This window comes from Gymnoscopelus braueri (genome assembly GCF_963280865.1).
Source record: "Gymnoscopelus braueri genome assembly, chromosome: 4".
NCBI lineage: Eukaryota > Metazoa > Chordata > Actinopteri > Myctophiformes > Myctophidae > Gymnoscopelus > Gymnoscopelus braueri.
Window position 1 is genome coordinate 34,645,562 of NC_137605.1, and position 10,802 is coordinate 34,656,363.

The 10,802-nt window shown below is 39.0% G+C and overlaps 2 protein-coding genes across 2 annotated transcripts; one reads left to right on the top strand and one right to left on the bottom strand.

The window, feature by feature from the left end:
* Window positions 1-1,926: 1,926 nt before the first annotated feature.
* Window positions 1,927-3,965, bottom strand: mrpl32 (mitochondrial ribosomal protein L32). The gene is made up of 3 exons (XM_080427613.1): window positions 3,810-3,965; window positions 3,007-3,218; window positions 1,927-2,409 (listed from the first exon to the last, which is right to left on the bottom strand). Exons 1-3 carry the CDS (start codon window positions 3,925-3,927, stop codon window positions 2,161-2,163), a joined length of 579 nt encoding a protein of 192 aa, XP_080283739.1. The 5' UTR covers window positions 3,928-3,965; the 3' UTR covers window positions 1,927-2,160.
* An 835-nt stretch (window positions 3,966-4,800) lies between these two features.
* On the top strand, window positions 4,801-10,460 carry LOC308084755 (proteasome subunit alpha type-2). Its single transcript, XM_080427612.1, has 8 exons — window positions 4,801-4,851; window positions 5,701-5,777; window positions 5,964-6,096; window positions 6,328-6,450; window positions 8,324-8,405; window positions 8,851-8,924; window positions 9,152-9,209; window positions 9,350-10,460. Exons 1-8 carry the CDS (start codon window positions 4,811-4,813, stop codon window positions 9,464-9,466), a joined length of 705 nt encoding a protein of 234 aa, XP_080283738.1. The 5' UTR covers window positions 4,801-4,810; the 3' UTR covers window positions 9,467-10,460.
* The last annotated feature ends 342 nt before the right edge of the window (window positions 10,461-10,802 follow it).

Here is a 10,802-nt window from a genome sequence, read left to right on the forward strand (position 1 = left end):
CCATGGGGATCTAGAAACAGAGCCTACAGGTGGATGCCGGGGAGGCGGGTGGGATGACTTTCATGGGCAGCAGCAGGTAAGCAGCGAGCAGCAGTAGCAGATCTCAGCAATAGCAGCAGCAGCAGCAGTAACGACACACGTCGGCTCAGCAAGACAGTGTGTCAGCAGCATACGTAGGCAAGCAAGGGCAGCAGATCCGGCAGGATCTCGGCAGCAGAGCAGCAGCAGCGTCGCACGTCAGAGCAGCAGAAGAGCGCAACCAGACTGAGCAGGTAGGCAGAGCATTACTTATAACCCACCGACCAGGAGAAGAGTGCATGTGACTTATTAGTCACCTGATCGGTTAGCCCAATCCCTTGAGTTGCCTGGCCTGAACTAGCTCCGTAAACTGCGCCTCATTTCAGCTGTTGCATGCAGTTAGTCAACAAGTGTCATGTTCAGTATCACCAGAAATCCATCCCACACGTAAATCTTTTCATCGTCTTCACGGTCCTCGATACTGATCTTAAATTATTTGCACAGGAGCATCTACTGTGGGCCCAGACTTTCCCCTCCGCAAAGGCAGACATGGATGAGGGTCTCGCACAATCCACACACAAATAACATTGATAAATGGGGAGAATTTGTCCATTATTTTATTCAGTATTGTTTTATTTGTATGTAGTGATTACAGAATTCACACAAAGGCTTATAATGAAAATGACCCACTTAACCACTTATTTCCCCCTCTATACAAAATCTCTTTGCTGAAATGAGCTGATCTACAAGATCACTATGCACAGGTTGTAGATCAGATATTTTCACTCCAGAATAGGGATGTTAAGGTGCTTAAACTGCTACCGCAATGGTTCCTAACACTTTGTTAATGGTGGTTATACTGTACAGTATATAACATCAAGTGAGAGGAGTCACTTTGGTGAAACATTTTCATGTTTCTTTATGATTACCAAGTGTGATTGCACTTTAGGCACCTAAAATACTGAAAATTCTCTTTTCAAACATTTTGAAATATGAATTGGAAAGCTTCCAGAAGTAAAACAACTACTTAACATCACTTTTGCATGTTACTGGGGACACATAGGTAATGACGATAATAATTCTACCATATGAAATGTAACTTCAAACTTTGATGGCTGGCTACCATGTTTTTATTGGGCAGTGCCCAGCTGCATCTAATCTGTAAGAGTGAAACTGAGTAAGATGGACAAGATGATGTTGAGCAATGGAAGGCATGCGAAACTGATCCAGGACACAGCCCGTTCCAAGGAATACACAGACCAATACTTCATGGGTTCATGACATGGCAACTGCATCTAGAAACAAAATCTAAATTCATAGTTGCCATAGCAGTAAGTTGAATTTACAAATACAAAGGAAATGGCCATCCATCCAAGTTTAGAAACGACAAATGACTTTTCCACCATGTACAAATTAGTACTCATCACTAAAGTATCTCCTGTAATAATTTTCACTAAGTGTAACCACATTCATTTATATTTTGGATTTGTCTCATTTTGCGCTTACTAAATCAGATTTCATATGGTAACATGAAATAAAGTAGTTAAAAATAGACACCCTATTTAAAGCTGGTCTGTCATAAGACCCTGACAACACCCCTTGTATAGTACGTTGGAACTCATTGGCAATGTTTTCCAGGTTTCCAGAGGAAGAAACTTGAAAGAGTGAATAAAGACCACTTGTAGACAACTTCCTTTAGTGTTTGTTGAATTCTGCTGTTAGTAATCACCTACATTGACCATGAAATATTGATGGGTTGACTGTATAACCTTTTCCCCCCCAATATGTAAAAACATTTTCTATTTTTGCATCTGAAGAGCCTCTCCATGGGTTTTGACAATGTGCAGAATTTGTATTCTTAAATTGGTACATGTACAGTGTTGGCACCTGACCTACGTTTTGATTAGCCTTTATTCAAAAATGAAAACTTTGCTCCATTACTGTCTTCTACTCCAAAGACATGGAGTAGATGAGAGCAAGAACGATGGACTCTTTACTCTTTAAAAAATAAATCAGAGATATAAAAGAGGTATACCTGCACTGTAGAGTCATTTATTATCAAATACATTTTTTTATTGTCAAACAAATAATATAACAGTCACAGTGTTACTGTTATATTGCTAACGATGATTATGTTCTGCATTAGCTGAACCAAGCAGGCCGTTTCCTGGTCAGCTCCACAATCCGCTTGCCTTTGTCCTGGTCCTGTGGCACCTCGCCCTCATATAAGACCACGGTGTCGGTGGCGGGGGCCCTCAGTGGACCACCTTCCATGGCGTTGATCTGCGCGCGAATCTTTCCCGTCTCCTTACGCACCTTCTCGTAGCAGAACGTGCACAAGGTATGCTTCTGCTTCAGGTGGCCACATTCTGGACAAGGCTCTATATTGGTCTGGGAAGGAAGGGAGGTACAAAGACTCGAACATCATAACCAGAGCTGCCGTTCCCAACCTGCAGTTGAGAGTTGGGAGCCTGTTTCCCTTTCAAAATATTCCATCTTCCAAAAGGTTATATGTACAATTAAATGAACCAAAAAAGGGCTAAACATACAGTATCAAGTATATGACCTAGTGGTGCCCCAATTTTATACTGTGCCGCATTCTCAAAATGGTATTACAAACACTGAGCCCAGATCCACAATTGCACATAATGCACTTCCAAACTCGAACACTTACAAAAATAATCACCTGCACAGAATTTATTGACAGAAATTAGCTCATAACATATCTGCAGTGGAATTTTATGACACAAAAAAACTTGACAGATACAAAAGGATAATCCAAGCTTTACTTACAGCTGCAATATTGGTGACTTTAACATAGTTTAATACAATCAGATAGGACTTTTGTGTTTGGATGAATGGGGGGGTCAAGGGTTGGTTGGTATTGCAACTCTAGATGCCAGATAGCATCTGAGTTGCTTGCGGCTAGTTACAGTCTATGTAACTGTGACATATAGAGAGTATTGCTGAGCCTTCCACAACATGTACCTTGACTTTTAAGAGTTTGTTCTCTGATCTCCTCCTGGTACGATTGATCTCTATAGTTCGTCTCTTCTTGGGTGCTGCCATCCAGAAGATGCTGTCCAGCAGATCAGGGGGCTGATCTGGTGTGTGCTGGTCCCCCTCCTCAAGCATCTCCTCTTCCTGCTGGGGCAACAGCTGAGGCAGGACATGGGCTCCATTCACAACCAGCGCTGGAGCTAGAGAGACACAACAAAGGGCAAATCATGAGCATTGGTGGGAAAAGTAATTTTTTTTTTACTTAAGTAAAAGTATCAATACTGCAATGTAGAAAAATACTCTGTTACTATGGTAACCAAAATGTACTTGAGTAAAAGTATAAAAGTATTGGCATCAAAATATACTTAAAGTACCAAAGGTAAAAGTACTCATTATGCAGAATGTTGCGTTTCACAAGGTAGCATATGTATAAAATAAAATGTATTAAAATCTTTGTATGTTTTGTAATAATAAAATCTGCAAAGTAACTAGTAACTAAACTTTTCAAAGAATTGCAGTGGAGTAAAAGTACAATATTTGCTCGAGATGTAGTGTAGTAGTAAAAGATGAAAATACTCCAGTAGTAATACCTCAAAATTGTACTTAAGTACAGTACGTATTATGTACATAGTTACTTTACACCACTGCAAATCATGGGTGCAATTGTTAAGGTATGTGACAGGAACTTAGACATGAATTAAATAATATAAATGGAATGGAAAAATAAATTGAACCAGAGAGAGAAATTGATCAGCAGCACGTGTTTAAAACGGACATTAATTCCGACTCACCCAAATGTCTCTCAAGCCCTGCTGCTTGTAGCAGTCTGCTTTCTATTTGTAAGAGTGACCGTTTGAGGTTCACTATATAATAACCTGCTAAACTCATCATATTATGTGATCGCTGCATGTTTGTTTCCTTTCTGTCAGCTGCCACGGTCAATGACGTTGTACGTCATCGATCCGCGACAGGCAGTGTTGCCAGATTTTATGAGAGAAATAAGCAACCAGGTCTATGAACACAAGCCCAAAAGAAGCATCTTTGCCACACTTGATTGATTCATTGATTGATTGATTGATTGATTGATTGAATGAATACTTTCTTAGCAGTTTGCCAAAAAAAAGCACAAGAAAGTACAGTGAGCTTGTCTGCTATTTTCAAAAGAATCTTGGAAACAATTGAACAAATGTGGAATATTTAAACAGCACAAATCTGGTACACGGTTCTCTGGCACAAAATATTTTCAGTCCGTGGACAAATACATATTAATTTGAGGGTCCTTGACATGAAAATGTTTGAGAACCACTGGTTTAAACAACATTTAGGAAACAAGCCCAAATAAGTAACTACACTTGCAAAAAACTGCAACCCGCAACTAGACAATATTTTATAAGCAACTTGACCTTGTTGGCCTTGTATTTTGAACTGTACTTCCATGTGCTTTTTTCTCTGCAAACTTCTAAATAAAGTATTCAATCAAACTTTACAGAAAAACAAGCCCAAAGCCGCTTATAATAAGCGGACATGGCAACACTGGCGACGAGAGTAGGAATAATTTCAGAATCGACGAAAAGCGTTTATTTTATTATATGACATAATTATATACAACAACAAGAGTAGACAAACTGATGGTTTGTTAATTTATTAAAACGTTAAAAAAAATATTAAAACAAAATATTTGACCCAAGTGTAAATTCCACCAATCATATCTATTGTTACTGCCTGCAGCTCGTAGCCAATCATACATGTTGGCACTGCGTTACGTCACAACCATTTCACTGGCACAGCAAAGATGGCGGAACGCGGATACAGTTTTTCTCTCACCACATTCAGGTAAAAACTTTGATTAAAATCGTATGAAATGAGCACACACAGCTGCAGACTTGTGACGCTTAAAGCAGGGCTTTATAATAGGCTTTGGCATGAGAGCAGATTGTTACCGTGGGTCAGAAATAAAGGCTTTAAGTGCAGGTTGTTCTTGTTCACGATGCACTGTCATTGTACAGGAGGCGCTGTTCAATGAGCTAGCTGTTAGCATGGCATGCTAGTGTGTGCTTCTAATGCTCTGAGGAGGTACACTCACTGTTAACATTATGTAATCATTATTATGAAACACTAATGATGCTTATGTACGTAAAAAATAATACTTAAAAGTCTCATTGGCCATCGTGGCCAGTTATGTAGGCTATAAGATGTTGGCCGTGTTGACAATAATCGGTTCAACTTTTGGTTTCAGTTTTATTGCATTGTTGCGTTAAGGCTTTTGATCAATTTTCTGCTTCACGCTTATTGTCTAAACGGTCAACATATCACAACAAGTTTACCGGTGTAAAAGAGTGACGAATTATTTTATTTTTGGCAATTACAAAATCACGAATGTAGAGCTAAACAATTAAGAAAAAGTCATATTAACACTAAACATGACAAAATATCAACATCCCAATATAAGTGAGGTGCATGAAGAGCTCCCACAACATCAACTTTCCCCTCCCAACGCCATGCTACTAATTAATTGTCAATTGAGTTGTTTCTCTCAAATATTTATAAGGGAATACTCTAATTTCGCGTCTTTCAACGCGAAATTAGTTCAACTTAAACTTAATTAGTTTTGATTGGATATCACTGCATTCTATCTATATTATGCATGTCATCTCACAGTAAACTCTCCTGTTCCCTCTCCAGTCCTTCAGGTAAACTGGTCCAGATTGAATATGCCCTGGCAGCAGTAGCAGCTGGAGCTCCATCAGTGGGAATCAAAGGTAAATAAGAATCAGACTCGGCATTATGAGTTTTAAGGGAGTTAAGTGCCAAATCATTTATGCTTTTCTTGATTTTAATAATTTCTCTGCTTCAGCATGCCTGAGTGTAGTTAAATATTAGTGAAGTGAAAAGTTTATTTGTGTTTTTTTGTTGTTGAATTAGTTGTAACATTGTATTTCTTTCAGCCTCAAATGGCGTTGTCCTAGCAACAGAGAAGAAACAGAAGTCCATCCTGTATGATGAGCAAAGTGTTCACAAGGTGGAGCCTATCACCAAACACATAGGCATGGTTTACAGTGGCATGGGACCTGACTACAGGTAAGAACTGGTATCTGTCTCATCTCTCATTCTGTGCATGTTTGAAAAGGGAGAGGGAGGAATGACATCCAAATAGAAGTGGCATATAACTTGGCTGCCAAGCTAAGTCGACCCACATACAGGATTGCTGTGAATTGTATATGTACAAGTTGTGGGAAGTGCTGGAATATAACTCTGATGGATGTATACATGCTCTCACACACTTTTTGATGAGTTGTGCTCTTCTTACAGGGTTTTAGTGCGTAGAGCCAGGAAGTTGGCTCAGCAGTATTTCTTGGTTTACCAGGAGCCAATTCCTACTGGCCAGCTGGTCCAGAGAGTGGCGTCTGTTATGCAAGAGTACACACAGTCTGGGTGGGTACACACACATACACATCACACAACACACACACACACACACACACAGAGCATATGCTTTATAAAGACCTTGAATTTTATGTTTGGATTTCTTGAAAGATCAGCCAGTGCAATGTGCATAGTCTTTCTAATTGCGAACGCGGAAGGAGGCCTCCGCCCAAGTGCAGCTTACTATGAAACCGTGCTCGGGGTGTGTGTGTGTGTGTCTGTGTCTGTGTGCATGCACTGCCTGTGTGCAGCCGCCAGAGTGCGCCAGAGTGCAGGAATGTAGACAATGCTCTGATTAAAATGCCTGCAACAGCCTGCAAAACACACACACGCGATGTCAATGTTCTCTCCCCATCACGGTGAAATAACACGGATTACAAGTCCGTAAATACACAATATTTTCGAGCTGCGTTCGCTTCCAGCGTTCGCGCGTCTTACTTGTGGTCTTACTAGTAGCACTGAGTAATTGGTTTAATACATTGGTTTTGTTAACAGAGACTTCTGTACATTACATTACAGTCATTTAGCAGACGCTTTTATCCAAAGCGACTTACAATAAGTGCATTCAACATAGGTAGGGAACGAAAACTACTAATCACCAAGAAGTCTTAAGTGCATTTTCTGCAAAAACAAGCAACCAAGAGTATACCTAGCGCTAAGGTAAAAGTGCATTATATCAGCTACCTATTTCCTTAAACAGATGAGACAACAATATCAAAATCAAATGAGCAGGAGCTAAAACAAATAAGTGTATCGACTAAACAAAATCCAATAAAACAGTACAACAATGACACAAGCGTTCGTACAACTAGTTAACAACAAGTAGGCCAGGCAGAGAGGATGGGTAGTGTTTCCTGAAGAGGTGGGTTTTCAGCCTGCGGCCTAATCGTACAGCCTTTCATATGCATTAACTTTTTCTTTTCTATATTTCTGTGTCTGTGCTTATTGTAATGTGTGTGTACTGTGTAGTACGGCTGTCAAGAACAAATTTCATAATTCGAGTGTGATTTTTGAATTACATAAGAATTCTAAAATTGCCATTCGAATGTAGTTTTAAAAAATAAAGTTTTACATTTTATTTTTTTAAATGTTTTAATTTCCTGACCTACCAATGCAAAAACAAATGCTTTCATCATGTCACGCATGATCAACAATAAAGTTTGAGTGCATGTACTGCACACAGAAAGTTAAGAACGTCGTCGCTGCCACGCCACCCCTGTCTGTGTTGTGCACGTTCGGCCTGTGTGTGTCAGACTCTGGTCACGCTGAGACACACCACGTTGATTCAGCCCTTAAAGTTTCCCCTCATAAACTTCACTTGAAAGTTATATTTAAATAAACTTTAATAATTATGACACATTGTCCGTCTGTAGTGTAGAGAAGCTCAGCTCTGCTTCTCTCTGTCCGTGTGCGACATGCAGTTAAGCTGCTAGCTCCGCCTCAGCCGATCTGCAAGCCCACAACAAATTATCGCTGACATATATGTATGTGTGCACGTGGGTGTTTATATTGTACAACCATAAATTATTTTGTATAATTGTATATTATATAAAATATTCAATTATTAAAAATAATAAAGCATTGAAATTCGAATGCGATTATAGAGGAGAACTGACAGCCCTAGTATGTAGATGACAACAAACTAAGTCATACTCCTTTTTGTGTAGATTTACCTGGCCATTCAAATTTATTCTGATTGTTATACTTTTTCCCAAAAGTATTAGAATCCGAATCCATTTTAATTACTGTTTGACTACTCTTATGTGTGGGTCTACCAAACGTAGATCTGTGACCCATTTCAGTTCCTCCTGACGTACAGTATATGTAAATCAACAATATGCCAATGAAATTTGACACTGAGTTTGTGTTATTTCCCCTCCAGTGGAGTGCGTCCCTTTGGGGTATCGCTGCTCATCGCAGGATGGGATGAAGGCCACCCGTACTTGTTCCAGTCAGACCCATCTGTAAGATTTTGTTACTCATACTTATTGCAAAAGCTTCAATGGAAGTTGGGACAGAAGTAGGAAGTTAATAATTTGTTAAAGGCAAATGCAAAGAACAGGAAATTCAGCTGATCATAAATAATACTGATGTTATAAATTTGGCGAAAAGAACAGTAAATTAATCTGTAAAGCAATAATTCTAAAGTTATCCATTTCTCTATTCCTATACTCTCTTCCGCACTCCGGTAATTAGTGTTAAGTAGCAGTTTACTATTACTGTCACATTGAAATAATATTAATCCCTATTTTCTTATCCCGCTTTTTTGTATCTTTTTTTTTTTTGATACTTTTTAGTATCATAGTCCGATGGTACCAATATCAATTCATTCCATCTACTTTCCATTTGTACAGTTGTTACTCACAGCATGTTTTATTATGTTAGTTAATTTTTTTCTGATATTCACAGGGTGCGTACTTTGCATGGAAAGCCACAGCCATGGGAAAGAATTATGTCAATGGAAAAACATTCCTTGAAAAAAGGTATTTTTGGGATCATTATTATAATGTGTTAGTACCTTGTCATGTCAGATAAGCAACAAGTAGAACTTATTCTTTACTTTGTATTATATTAACACGAGCATGTGATGAAATATAAGAATTATCCACCAAAGTGTGTAACAAACATATAATATATTAGATAATTAATCATTTAGATTGACTGAAATACAGAATAAAATGACTGACCATCTCATCCATTCTCTCTCTAGGTATAACAATGATCTGGAACTGGAAGATGCCATCCACACAGCCATCCTGACTTTGAAGGTTTGCCTTTTGTTTTAAAGATACAACTTGTGTGAATTTGTAAGAAATAGATTTTCCCACTTGATGACTACGACCATACACCAGCTCTCACTAGTATCAATAATTCATGGCATCTATTATGTTTCCCTGTGTGTTTTTAGGAGAGTTTCGAAGGCCAGATGACCGAGGAGAACATAGAGGTGGGAATCTGTAATGAGGCCGGCTTCAGACGATTAAGCCCAGCGGAGGTGAAAGACTACCTGGCTGCCATTGCCTAAATGCACCACGCCTGGTGCAAGCGTCTCTGGTTTCGTTCCAAGTTAAAGACACAGCGGAGCAGCAGCCAATATGATGTATGACACATTATTTGGAAGGCACAGAGTTGTTGGTAATAGTTTGACCAGGTTTTTACTGTGGGCACCAACCATGTTGCTAAGAAATATAGCAAATAACGCCCTCTATAATTTTGCAATGACCAACAAAAACATCAGCTTGGATATCTACAAAGTACTTGGTTATGGACTGGGAGCCAGCCTATGGGGCTGACATGGTTGCCATTAAAACTGACTTTCTGACACACCCAGATGTCTATCAAGTCCTGCTGGTTGCAGAAATCTGCCTTCTATCTGTAACAATGACCGTCTGAGGTTAAATACTAAACCAGCTAAACACAATGTTTGATCGCTGCGTGTTTCCCTTCTGCCGTGCACGTCAAGACCGCAGCCACCCAATGTCAATGATGTATGTCATTGACATTGAATGGCAATGTTTAAACTCCTACCAATGGCTCTAGGATCATAAAATGATGTGTCATATATTGAATTGGCTTTTGTATCAAAATATCTGTCCTGGTACTGGTGAAATCTGGCAGCTTTAAATTGGAATATGGATTCTGATTTGAATTAAATCTATATGCTTTTGTTGAATACTTTGATCTTCTCATTTGATTTTACCATTCCCAAACCTTGAATAGTATGCCAGTGTTGCTGAAGCTATTAAAAGATAAATTCAGTTTAACAAAGCTGACAAATGATGTGACAGTTTCCATCATAACCATTCATAGATCTACATCAAGTTGCCCCGATTGTACTTAAATTAGCTGCTCAGAATACACTTGAACTCTTATCAGGATACAGCTTGTGTGGGATCAATTGAACTAGATTTCACCTAGTTTTACAAAATGTACCAGTTTCTTTTTTCAGTTTTCCAACATTTCTATACTTTGTATTTTCTCCTTGGCTATCTGTGGACTTAATAAACATGTTGATAGATGACTCTTGTCTTGTATGTCTTTTTGGGTAAACGGTTAACCCTATTTATAAATTGTGACCTCTGCATGCTAGTGGAGAAGACATATAAAAAGTACATTGTCTTGGTACATGTGGACATGACCTGTTTACATAATTAGACCGCGCAGAGCTGCAGTTGGAGCGCGCCATAAAAATATCCGGAACCTCTTACTGGAATAATCCCTGTATCCCTCCGCTTGACGGATGTTAGAATAAATGCACCCGCAGAGCCGCTCATTTTCAGTTCTTTCCAAACAATATTTAGTTTTTTTTTATTGCTTTGCAGCAGTTGATGACATAACTACAATTTGACCCCGCATACACT

Coding starts and splice junctions, on each gene's coding strand:
- mrpl32 (XM_080427613.1), bottom strand. CDS start 3,927: ATGCAGCGATCACATAATATGATGAGTTTAGCAGGTTATTATATAGTG. Junction 3,219..3,809: donor AGGGCTTGAGAGACATTTGG/GTGAGTCGGAAT, acceptor GTGTCTCTCTAG/CTCCAGCGCTGGTTGTGAAT. Junction 2,410..3,006: donor ACAAACTCTTAAAAGTCAAG/GTACATGTTGTG, acceptor CTTCCTTCCCAG/ACCAATATAGAGCCTTGTCC.
- LOC308084755 (XM_080427612.1), top strand. CDS start 4,811: ATGGCGGAACGCGGATACAGTTTTTCTCTCACCACATTCAG. Junction 4,852..5,700: donor TTTTCTCTCACCACATTCAG/GTAAAAACTTTG, acceptor TTCCCTCTCCAG/TCCTTCAGGTAAACTGGTCC. Junction 6,097..6,327: donor GGCATGGGACCTGACTACAG/GTAAGAACTGGT, acceptor CTCTTCTTACAG/GGTTTTAGTGCGTAGAGCCA.